The following is a 13,417-nucleotide window of genomic DNA, read 5'->3' as shown; positions in this document are numbered from 1 at the left end:
AGGCGATCAAAATTTTCAGCAATTGTTTATAAGCAACATTTTGAGTGTCCAAATACTTGTTCACAAAATCTGGATTATCTCCAATTACAGGAGTTATTTTCATATTATTTTTTGACATCTCATCAAAGATGAAGAAGAATATGGAAGTCTGGGCATTTACGGGGCTGACGACCGTCATCGGCTGGTTTAAGTGATCACTTTACACACGTGTAACATTCACCAATTCTACCCATTATTGACAACCACACTACTCAAATTCTTAGAAGTTCTATATATTTGAACCAATTTAGAAACCTTGTTTATGAATCACTTTACATCCTTGTTCTTTACATCTCACCAATAGATGTCTCTAGTGAGGTTCTAGTGATTCATGAACAAGGTTTCTAAATTGGTTCATATATTGTATATAGAACTTCCAAGAATTTGAGTAGTGTGGTTGTCAATAATGGGTTGAATTTGTGAATGTTACACGTGTGTAAAGTGATCACTTAAACCAGCCTATGACGGTCGTAAGCCCCGTAAATGCCCAGACTTCCATATTCTTCTTCATCTTTGATGAGATGTCAAAAAATAATTGTTTATAAGGATGTTATCTTCAAAATACTTTTTTCCACGGCACACCAACTAAACACCACGGTACACCAGTGTGCCGTGGCACACACTTAACGGAACACTGTGTTGTTTTATGATGGATTTTACCTACTACTTACAACCTGCTATCCCAACCTATGACAATTAGGAGTGCGGTTTATTTAAAACACTCTTTTTACTCATTTCACGGGTCAGTTTTATATTTGAATTTTATTTGATTTCTTTGAATTACCTAACGTCCAAGTGACTCTGTAATCTAGCTACGGCTTATGCAACACCGTTTATCATGTCCCTACTCAGAGACACTTCAACTTTATAAGTTTCACAGCCTATGCCTACTTGTGAGTGGATTTACTCTTTATGTTTAAAGTTACTATAAGTTCATGTTATTCATGTGTGAAAATTCTAGGCAAAAACACTCGCCTTTTATATTTGAAACGTTGCTCTCCAATTATTGAAATGAGTGAATAAGTGTGGTTTTTATAAACGTTCAATTTAAGCTTTTTTATATTAAAATGCAAAGAAAACCTGATTTGTGTGACTCTGGGGGGTCTCAAATAATATTTTTGAACTCGATAGGGTTAATCCAGGTTCAAACAGCTAAAAAAATCAACTGTTCCCCGATAGGATATATACATTTTTTTTATATACATACATATCGTAGTCGTACAGGAGAAAGTGACCAACTAACAAAACTTAAAATTTTCAGGAGGGCCATTGAAGCCACTTTTGCTTGGCAAGAAAATAAACATCAATGCAGTTAGTCATTTTTAACAAGTCAATACATTATACTTCTAAGTTTAAAATCCATTGAGATTTTTCAGGGCAATATTAAGCTAGTAAGATATCAAAACGTCAATGATCACGTTTTTGTAAAAAATGCACTTGGTCACTTTCTCCTGTATGACTACGATATATTCATTATATGTAGATGGTAGTATAGTATCAGGCGGCTAGTACCATTTTTTCATAATGATGTTTTTCTTATACATTGAATTTCAATGTCCAATGACCACAAATTACTCCAACAAAAAAGTACGCGTAACTTTTTTTAAACTCTGCCGATGATTTACGAAACTAAATCTGAGTTGTATAATACTATTATTGATGGAAATTTCCCTCAATATTTGGATGTACGCGGGAGAAAGTTCATAAAAAAGTGAATAATGCCGCCGTAAATTACACATTGATAAGAGATCTATAATGGCTGCCAGTTTGATGGTCCTCATTTTGTTACCATTTATTATCGGATATGTAATTTAGTATACTTAGGGATTTATCGCGCTGAAACAATAGTTCATGGGTTAACGCGGTGAAAAAAAATGCAAAATATCCTATTTTTATTTTTATCTTTTTTCTTGAGTTTAGTTTATACGTATAATTTATATTTGAAGCAATAACGTTTTGATTTTCCATTTTATAATTAAAAATTTAACTTTTTATTAAAAACACTAAAAACATTTTTTTACAACTTAATTATAATGTCTGCCGGTTTCGAAGCTAACCGCTTCTTTATCAAGACTGATTAATACTAAAACACTATCTACTAAACAATATTCAAAATATTTTGACGGTTAGGGAAAGAAGCTTAGGTAGATCTCAAGTGGCTTTATTTTTTTGTGTTGATTGGCAGTCACAGTCAAAAGGGATCAAGGATGATGAGTGATTGGAAACATATTTAATAACGGACTTTTAGCAAAATCATTTACTTGTGTATTTATTAGTTGTAAATTATTATTAATTGCCTTTTTTAATTTTTCACATTTCTAAGTAATGTAATTTAGGTCCTCTATAGCATGTGTGTAATATATTTAGACCTTTATTTTTATCAAATGAGTGATTATTTTCTATTAAGTGATTGGCAAATTCAGAATTATTATTATTAATTATTAAAGCATCTTGTATGCTCTTTACATGTATTACATTTATCAGTTTATATGTATTACATTTAATACAAACTATTTATTTACACTTAAATTACATAATATATATTTATATATTTACGTATTCACTTTTTTAAATTCTTTCAGACTATACATTCTTCAGGCATCTCATCATATATTTTTAAACTGTTATACGTTATACAACTTTGCGACTCGTTTTTTTTTAATGGCAGTCTTATTTTATACTTATTTCCAGTACCATGTTTATGATTTTTTTTATTTAAAACTACTTTATCCTTAAAATATTTATGGTTAAAAAAATTATATATAAAAATTAGTATATTCTATGTTAGTCTCTTTTTTATCGGTAACCATTTGAGTTCTTCTGTCACTTTTTCTACAAAATATGCACAATTGATTTCTTAAATAATTTTTAAAGTAATTAGTTGTTTTTTATTCAATTTGACCTAGAAACTTTCTTAATATTCAACGCGGTTTTTCCTTATATCGAATTTTTCCTGTCAATATCTGGTGAACGAAAATTTCCGCTATTTGTAAAGGTATTCAGGAATTTCCAAACAACTTTTATTGGAAAGTTGTCCCTCAGTATTCCTACGACTACCTACCGACGGCTTTTAAATTAACATACCTGAAGACCGAAGTTCGCTCGGTCGGGTGAGGTCAAGCAAAAATTTGCAATTGATGATTTGTATAACAGTGATACGACAAATCACAAGTATTTCGTATGATTTTTAGTTCAAATCTTTGGATAAAAGTACGGAATTCAAGCCTAGAGGTATATTTGTATAATTACGTATAAACAGGTTGATACCTATTTATACGTAATCGTATTCTCAACATACTCGTATGTTACTAGTTATCATGAAGATGTGTTTTTTTAAGCTTTTTTGTATGTCAAAAAATGGTATTTTCTTAATCTTTTCAAACATTGAGCCATATGAGGTCTTAAAAATTAGCCATTTTTAATGACAAGTGACAAGTGTCACCAATTATTTTTTTTTAAACTAATGTTACATTTTGTTTGCCATAAATTACTTTATGACTTGCTAGATTAATCTAAAACTTAAACTATGACCCATCATACCATAGCATTCACGTTATGTTTTAATTGTTATTTTTTAACTTTTTTATAAATTATGTTTAGACCAAATGAACCTTCCATCCTTTATCTCATGGTTTAAAATAAAGAAATAAATGTTTAATTTTTATCCTGCAGGATCAGATTCAATTACTTCATTTTTAAGATAAGGAATCGACGATGAATACAATACTAATACAACATTTTGGTGTGTGCAAGTCCTTATCATAAATCGGGGTTTCACTACTTAGGAAGGAAATGGAACGATATGGAAGAGGCCTATAATCCAGCAACAGGACAGACGGCTCATGAAGAAGAAGAAGAATAAGATGTTCTAAGGTAGAAGAAACAAAAATCAACAAATTGATCTTTAAACCTTTTACAAAATAACTATGGTAAATAATACATGCAAATCCCATTTTAAAAAAATATATGAGGTCGAATGTTCCGATATGCCGGCGCGTTGGATCGTGGCGTTCCAACAAATTGACTGCCCCTTCTTTCGACATAAGTCACTTTTATGTACTGAAATCTCATTTAGATAGGTAAGTATTTATGGCTACCGAATCCCTGATTTTGATTCGTAAATTTATCGGTTTACACTTAGAACAAATTACGTTTTTTTTTACGAATTGCGATGTATCCAACGCATGTATGGATTAAAAATTTACTTAAATTTTCAGGATCCAAATACTGTTCACAATTTTTATTATCTCCACTTTGTTATTTTCATACTTTGACATCTCAACATAGATAAAAAGAACATGGATGTCTGGGTATTTACAGGGCTTATGACCTGTCACAGGCTGGTTAAGTGATCATTTTACACACGTGAAATATTCACCAATTCCACCCATGATTGACAACAACACTACTAAAATTGTATAATAAATACTACATACGCAGTTATTCACCTCCTTAACCCTCCGTACTTCTTCTTCGTGTGTTTTGATATTTGTGATGGTTGGTTTGCTTCTTTCATGGTCAGTCTCCAGCCGTCTCTATCCTCCGCTCGTTTCTTCAACGTAGGTTGAACGCGACAACGCATGTCGAAGATAATTTGGTCTATGTAAGTTAAGCGGGTCGTCTTCTGTAGTTTATGCCTTCGCACATTCCTTCCACAATCGTAAGAAGCAGGCCTGGGTGTCTTATATTATAGCCTACCCATTGGCTCGTTGTTGTGTTACTTTATTTAGTAAGCATCTAAACTCCCCAGCTCTGCTTAAAACCTCGTTGTTTCCTACATGACCCCCTAGGAATCGAACCCGAGACTTTCAGACGGTAGCCAAATGCGCTGATCATAAAATTAAATAGTTTTTGACGTCTCAACATGGATGAAGAATAATATGGAAGTTTAGGCATTTACGGGTTTAACGACCGTCATTGGCTGGTTTAACTGGCCCCGTGAATACCTAGACTTCCATATTCTTCTTCATCTATATTGAGATGTCAAAAAATAATATTAAAAACTCCTATAATTGGAGATAATCCAGATTTGTGAACTAGTATTTGGACACACTCAAAATGTTGTACATTAAATGTATTCTCAATATGATTAATATTTAAAGCATTTACTATGTGTGTGGAAGTTTTTGGTAAGGGAATGTAATGAATTATAAATACCTATTTTAATATTTTTAATGTTTTAGAATTTAATAAACCCCGATGATGAAGGTTCTTGTCGAAACCGGTAGGTTAAAGTGTACTAATAATAAAAAAATGGTTAGAACAAAGTTGTTTAATTGCATTTACTATGTGGTAACTCATTTTTACTTTTATTATTTTTATACAAAAACCACTCACCGAGATTTTTAGTGAGACAAAAATTTTAAATGTCATATTTCATAATTTATATATTTTTAAATTTGAAATTCTAAAGTTCACAGTTATGACCATAACAAAAATTGTATATCGTATACACGATTCAAGGCACTGAATATTGTAGGGTTGTTTTTATACCCCGCGCAATGTTTCAGAATACAAATTGCGACATATTGTATTTCAAGATACTCACCCTTAGTCCTAATATAATCTCCTGTTTCATCGGAAAATACCACACGATTGCGTGGTAACAAATCGAATTATCTGATAATTTTCATTTTTAAAGTTAAATTTTACTTGGTAAATACCACTTTTTATTCAAATCTATTGTGACACGTGGTTCGATGCATTACGTATCATTGATATTATTTATCGATTTGGCATTAACTTTGTGGAATGATATGTTGATTTTTTTTTTTAACTAAGCACTTGAATATACCACTTTAATGAGTTTTATTTATATACTTATACGACTTGTTTCGAAAACTTACAGATGTTTTCATCTTCTGGTAAAAATTAAATCAGTTTTAATTTTTACTAACTAATTTTTAGTTACTAGTTAACTAACTTTTTTTACTAACCGCAGGGGTAGGCAGAGAGAATAGAGCGTCACACCACTCTGTCCTTGCAAACATTCTTCGCCTCTTCCACGTTCATGCATCTCCTCATACATACCCGCCGATTGTTACGACTCCTAACCTGACCACTTTCAATTTTTACCAGAATTACCCTTAATATTTACACATAATTTTTACCAGAAGACGAAAACATCTGTAAGTTTTCGAAACTAGTCGTATATATAAATAAAACTCATAACGTGGTATATTCAAGTGTTTAATTTTAAAAAACACATCATTGATGTGGAATGCAGATTTTAAGAAATAGTGGCATTTATTTACCAAGAAAAACTTACATTAAAATGGATCATAATTTATATTTGAAACACTAACTTTGTGATTTTCCATTATATAATTAAAATGTTAATTTGTTTTAAAATCACTATAAATATTTTATTCTTACTTAATTCTAATGTCTACCGGTTTCAACCGCGATAAAGAAGCGCTTAGCTTCGAAACATTATAATTAAGTTAAAATAAAATATTTATACTGATTTTAAAACGAATTTAAAGTTTAATTATAAAATGGATCAATTAATGAAAAAATGGGATTATTTTCTTGCGATGTCGATTCCTAGCTATCGATTCATCTCTTTGGTGATCTGCTCGGGAGTCATCTACCATGGGGTTGGCCGTACAATGCGATGTGGGGGGGAGTCTGGATGGTTCCATTATCCTCACATGCGCATACCATTGTCTCCTTCGCGATGCCTTCCCCAGCTAACGACATCTTTAATCTCGCATATTTCCCTGATCCTGGCGTTTCTTATTCTATCTCGAAGAGTCTTCATTTCTGACACTCTAAGCGCGTTTTTGTGCCAACGGTGTCCGTTCTACTTTCGATCCCTATACGTCATGATGGGTCGTCTAAAAGACTGGTATATGTATAACATATGAGTGGGTCCGTACTAAGCACCCCGTTATCTGACGCCACACAAACAGATATGGAATAAGGCGACGCTCTTAATGATTAACCCTTGTATAAAAGCGGTATTGAGAAAAAAGCGCTCAGTATTCCGTATTCGGATTTCATTCGGGCAACAACTAAATAAAAACTAAGGAAGGAGCGGTTTACTGCTAATTTATCGTCGATTGCGGTATTCAATTCCACCCGTGTTTCGATTTAAACACTCCTTTGTAAATATTAAACGTTCGTGAAATGAAAAACGTACGGGATTACTGAAAATAGTTAAACGAAAGTGAAATTGAATATCGATGAAAGAAAAAATATATATAAAAATAAATTATATTACCAACAAACAAAGACAATAAATAATAAGTTTAAGTCCCTCTCCAAACACAAGAGCTAAGTCTCTTTATTGGAGAGAACTGCGTTATTAATTATTGTATTGTAAAAGTAGAAATGTCTACAGAATTAATAAAAATTATTTTTAAAAAAGCATTATATTTGAAGCAATATATTGTACTTAAATAAAAAATAAAATCATGAAAACTCTGCAGCTCACATCGAACCCAATGATCGCACTTATTTTCTTTCGGGTAGCAATGTTATGTATTTAATATATATGTACAAGTTATTTATTTATTATTATTAAATAATCATAGTGTATATTGTATGTGTTTTTTTAGCAAATTTTTTAAAAAAAAATTATGGTTTATAAAAATTTTATTGGGGGTCCTGTCAATATATATAAACATATATATATATTAACAGGACCCCCAATCAAATTAATATATATATATGTATATATATATATATATATATATATATATATATATATATATATACATATACATATATATATATATATATATATATATATATATATATATATATATATATATATATATATATATATATATATATATATATATATATATATATATATATATATATATATATATATATATATATATATATATATATATATATATATATATATATATATATATATATATATATATATATATATATATATATATATATAAATATATATATATATATATATATATAAATATATATATATATATATATATATATAATATATATATTTATATATATATAAATATATATATATTATATATATATATATATATATATATATATATATATATATATATATATATATATATATATATATATATATATATATATATATATATATATATATATATATATATATATATATATTTATATACATATATATATATATATATATATATATATATATATATATATATATATATTATATACATATATATATATATATATATATATATATATATATATATATATATATATATATATATATATATATATATATATATATATATATATATATATATATATATATATATATATATATATATATATATATATATATATATATATATATGTATATAAATATATATATATATATATATATATATATATATATATATATATATATATATATATATATATATATATATATATATATATATGTATATATATATATATATTTATATATATATAAATATATATATTTATATATATATATATATATATATATATATATATATATATATATATATATATATATATATATATATATATATATATATATATATATATATATATATATATATATATATATATATATATATATATATATATATATATATATATATATGTATATATATATATATATATTTATATATATATAAATATATATATTTATATATATATATATATATATATATATATATATATATATATATATATATATATATATATATTATATATATATATATATATATATTTATATATATATATATATATATATATATATATATATATATATATATATATATATATATTTATATATATATATATATATATATTTATATATATATATATATATATATATATATATATATATATATATATATATATATATATATATATATATCCATGTTTGAGAGTCAAAAACAGGCATAATATATGGTAATTTACCCTACCTGTTTTTTTATAACATTCTTAGGAGTGATTATCATACAGTAGAATTTGTTACACAAGCTTAATTCAAAGGAAGATAAATACATAATGCTGATAAAATTAGGTAAGAACCTTTAAAAATCTTTTGTTTTTTATGAATGGATGCAACCACCCGGCCAATACAATTTACTTTTATAAAAAGTTTTTTTTTTTAATTTAATAACATCAAATGTGACCTGGGTGTAGACGGTCGACTGCAAAACTGGTGTCACGGGTTCGATTCCTGCCAATTGCAAAATGAATTAATTAAAGATTTATTTTCAATTGGTCTGGGTGTTTGTGATGTATTTTTCACATTTACGTTCCCTTCCCTATCCTTACTATCCTACCTGCAGGCAAGCATCTAAAATAGACGCTTTGCGGGTTATTCCTTTTTTTTAATTTAAAAAAGTGTGTGTGTGACAATCGTTTGATGATGCCCTTACAAGGCGAAACAAACATCACGAATTCTTATTATTCTGTTTTTTTTTTAGAAATTAAATATACAAATTAGTGGACCCTAAAAATTTGCAATTGATTTTAATATTTAAAATTAACGTATTATGATCTTTATCAGTTTTTTTATTTATTTATTTATAGCACTGTTGGCAACGATGCTGATGACAATGCAATATGCATGTGGGAACGAGATACCTTCACCGATGCACCCTACAGACAACTGCATCTACACCTGTGATTACTGCGATTGGGTAATGATAATTTAAAATATATAAATATTCATGAATTTCCCTTCTCATTTTTTAATCCATTCATTCATTCAAACCCTTATCCGCACCCCAATGGTGCATAGGGCACTGCATCATATAAATACAGTGTTATCTTGATCGTTAGCACATGAAGGAAAGGTGATCAGCCCACCGCTTCCGGTACCAGTCCAAGGTAATATTGAATAAATATGAGAGTGAAAAAATCACTTATATTTATTTGAACCCCCCTGGGAATCGAACCCGGGACCTCCAGTACGGTAGCCGAGCGTGCTGACCATTACACTACGGAGGCGGAGATCTTTTGATAGAACACGATAACTCACCCCCGGACCCTATCTAGCTATAAGAACCCAGTTAAGGGATTATTAAAAGGTTTAGGTAAAATAATTTATACCTAGTACATAAATAATGTATATTAGAAGGATTGTTAACTTTGTGGAATGGTAATATAACACTCTCCTTGTTATTTTGTAATTTAATAAATTATTTTGATCAATGTAATGTATTAATTAAAATAATTTCTCTTTGATATTGAAAAAAATGGTTAAATTTAGCAAAAAACAGAAGTTACATATGCATTCATCTAATATTTCTAGTTTTCACTAAAAATTAGTTGAATTTGTTTATTTGTGAATATTATTGAAGAATCAGGAATTTAGGAATGCACATGCTGCAGCTCAGCCTTCCAGCTGGATTGACAAAATACACTGATGTCATTTTGTTTCTTTTATTTATTTTTAAAGGAATAACCTGCAAAGCCTCTACTTTTAGAGGCTTGTCTGCATGTAGGATAAATGTAGTAAATATAAGAATATAAAAATAATAAAAAACCCTTATCCGCACCCCAATGGTGCATAAGGACACTGCATCATATAAACGCAGTGTTATCTTGATCGTTTACACATGAAGGAAAGGTGATCAGCCCTCCGCTTCAGGTACCAGTCCATGGTAATATTGAATAAATATTACAGTGAAAAAATTACTTATTTTTACCCCCCTTGGGAATCGAACCCGGGACCTCCAGAACGGTAGCCGAGCGCGCTGACCATTACACTACGGAGGCGGACAAAATATAAGAAAAGGGAAGGTTAACGCGAAAAACATCACAAACACCCGGACCAATTGAATATAAATATTTCTTGAATTTATTTTGAAATTGACAGTAATTGAACCCGCGATGTCAGTTTTGCAGTCAAGCATCTACCCAACTAAGCCACGGCGCCTGTCTTGGTATATTGACGGCCGTTCTTTTGACAAAGTATAGCAGAGTTGATAAATCGATTCTCAAAACTCCAATGGTTTAAAAAGCCTTACGATAAATCAAATGTACTTTTCTTTTCTTTTTTAACAGAGAGTAGATCTTCTTCAATGCGCCAACGCCTGCATCAGAACAAATGGTCAGATGTCTCCGGAATGGCTATCAATCTGTCCGGAACTCGCACAACCGCTTTACGTTGAAGTAAGAGGATGACTTGGGATATAAGTGTCCGAGAAGTCCCTATCAATACCATGCAAATCCTATCAGCATTATTGCACAGTACCCAAAAAAGATTATGCAGTTTAAAGTATAATTTGTTGCACCGATATATTGTATATTTTAAAAGTTTAAACTCTTATTTGTTAAAGAATTTGTGTCTATAACTTTTCAACTGTTTGAGTGGGATACTTCGAATACATATATATGTATCTTGCCAGAATTTTGTTAGCCTATTATATTAAAGGAGTAAAAAAAGAAAACGTGATTTTACATTTTTTTATTACTTCATCTTATCTTACAAAAATAATGTTTACAATAACGGTAGTCATATAGCAGAAGAGATAATTTTAAAAAAATTATATCCCTTCTTAGATAATTATCTGCATACGAACAGTGCATAGGGCACTGCATTGGATCAACGCAGTCCAAATCTTATAATATAAAATATTAAATCTGGTACATAGGTAATTTTTTACTTCTTTACCTTCTTTGCTAGCAACAGTCAACATAACATCCTTTTTAATATTTTTTAAAAAAATATTCTCTTCTGCCAAATGACTACTGAATTGATTGAAATTAAACTAAAAGTGTGCAGTCAGTCGTTCAATCTCCACAAGGTCTGAGAATATTTCTTCTTCCTTGGTGCCAATTTTCTTTGCAATCTGAAAACAAAATATGTATGTATTAAATTTAAAATTTAAAATTTAATTTATTATTGCTCAAGATTCTTTTTTCTCAAGTTTATTGACTTTCAGACATTTTTTTATTATTTTCGTTAAGATTTTAGGGTGGAAATTCCATGGCATGAGTACATGCCTCGTTTGGGTAGGCATCTTTACATCCCAACTGCAGAAAAAATCCAAGGTCCATATTCTCATTTCACTTTCGAGTTGTGGCAATTTTGTTTCTATGGAAAGATATGTCTTACCTCACACTTCTCGTGCTCGGGTAAATGCAGGAATTGGCTGACTAAGTCTCCGTCCAGGATTCCTCTTGCAGGACCTCCGGGCAACTTCTTGGAAGATTTGTAGGTCCTTAAAAAAAAGGATAAAAAAAATATTACATTATTACATTATCACTGTATAGATAACACACTAAGGACGGCAAAGGTATTTCTACCCATTCGGTCAATTGATGCTTAAGGACGAGAAGGGTATTTTTACCCTCAGAAAGAGGGAATTATTTAATGTTTTTGTTACGACTAATAGTACTGGAACACTGATGATGAAGAAGATAGAAATGCACAAATGAAGATCAATTATTTATTAAGCCAAAACTATAACATTATCAGGACGAGAAGAGCAAAGCGACGTCAATAAATTGAGTGAAGCACGATGTTTCGCTTCTTAACAGTACTGAGTATAAACACAAAGAAAACACGTCACCAAACCGATCAAATAATACTCAGTACTGAAAACTAAAGGACAAAGAGCGAGCGCGACGTATTAAGCTTGAAAAATTAGCTAATCTGAGCACAAAAATATTAGTCCTCCACCCTTATACTATTTTAAAGGAGTTGAATGTGGTGGGGACAATATTGTAAACTTTTGAAAGTCCATGAACTGCGTCTCTTTGTTCTTCTTGCAAACATTTATTTATGATTACAATCCAATTATAAAAATAAAATAGAAATACATAAATTCTTACTAAATAAAACATTTCCATAAACTAATTTGGGAGAGACAGTTTTTATATGAATACGATATACCAATTTTTTTTGAGGTCTAAAGTATATGTACACAATCATCAAATCGACATGTCCTCCGGTTATGTAGGCTTTCGACAAAACTGGAACTTAGGTTCTTATTGATTTGGTTGTGGCAAGACTTTCTTGGCAGTCCACATTCAGTTCTCCCATTTACATTTGCCAAATATACTCTCTTAGCCATTCTCTCGTCATCCATTTCAACAGTGTTCACTCTGCTTTTATCTATGCTTCTGACAACTTCTAATTACTGTTAAAAAAGTATGCAGTTTATTTTTATTTTATTTCTGTGAGCCTAAGCGGCTCAATAGTAGAAATAGGTATCAAATTGTGGTAGAGTGGATTCGAACCAAGAAACTCTGACTTAAGAGTCCGCGACACTACCCACAGGACCACAACCCGACACATTCATGTATTTTTCATGTTTTATTTTTATTTTTATATTTATTTATATTATTATAGGTATTTATCTCTCTCTGGAGATTTAACCTCCATTCTGAAGGTCATTTTCATAAAAAC

At 29.4% G+C, this 13,417-nt stretch overlaps 1 protein-coding gene and 1 long non-coding RNA gene across 2 annotated transcripts in view; one reads left to right on the top strand and one right to left on the bottom strand.

Annotated features, from left to right (window-relative positions):
• The window catches only part of LOC148301877 (uncharacterized), a 164,223-nt gene extending 152,789 nt beyond the window's left edge, over window positions 1–11,434 (top strand). Inside the window, exons 3-4 of the long non-coding RNA XR_015838743.1 lie at window positions 9,589–9,698; window positions 11,068–11,434. This is a non-coding gene — a long non-coding RNA (uncharacterized LOC148301877). The remainder of the gene's footprint in view (window positions 1–9,588; window positions 9,699–11,067) is intronic.
• Window positions 11,435–11,455: 21 nt separating this feature from the next.
• The window catches only part of Cpsf160 (cleavage and polyadenylation specificity factor subunit 1), a 37,233-nt gene continuing 35,271 nt past the window's right edge, over window positions 11,456–13,417 (bottom strand). The window contains exons 27-28 of the mRNA XM_088272562.1: window positions 12,122–12,227; window positions 11,456–11,855 (exon numbers count right to left, since the gene is read on the bottom strand). Of these exons, the coding sequence (XP_088128688.1) occupies window positions 11,775–11,855; window positions 12,122–12,227 (187 nt within the window). The 3' untranslated portion in view covers window positions 11,456–11,774. The remainder of the gene's footprint in view (window positions 11,856–12,121; window positions 12,228–13,417) is intronic.

The sequence above is a fragment of the Brachycentrus maculatus genome, unplaced genomic scaffold (genome assembly GCF_059751285.1).
Source record: "Brachycentrus maculatus isolate JH-2025_06_01 unplaced genomic scaffold, ASM5975128v1 h1tg000509l, whole genome shotgun sequence".
NCBI lineage: Eukaryota > Metazoa > Arthropoda > Insecta > Trichoptera > Brachycentridae > Brachycentrus > Brachycentrus maculatus.
The sequence above is the reverse complement of the archived record's forward strand: the minus strand, read 5'-3'. Positions and strand labels throughout refer to the sequence as shown.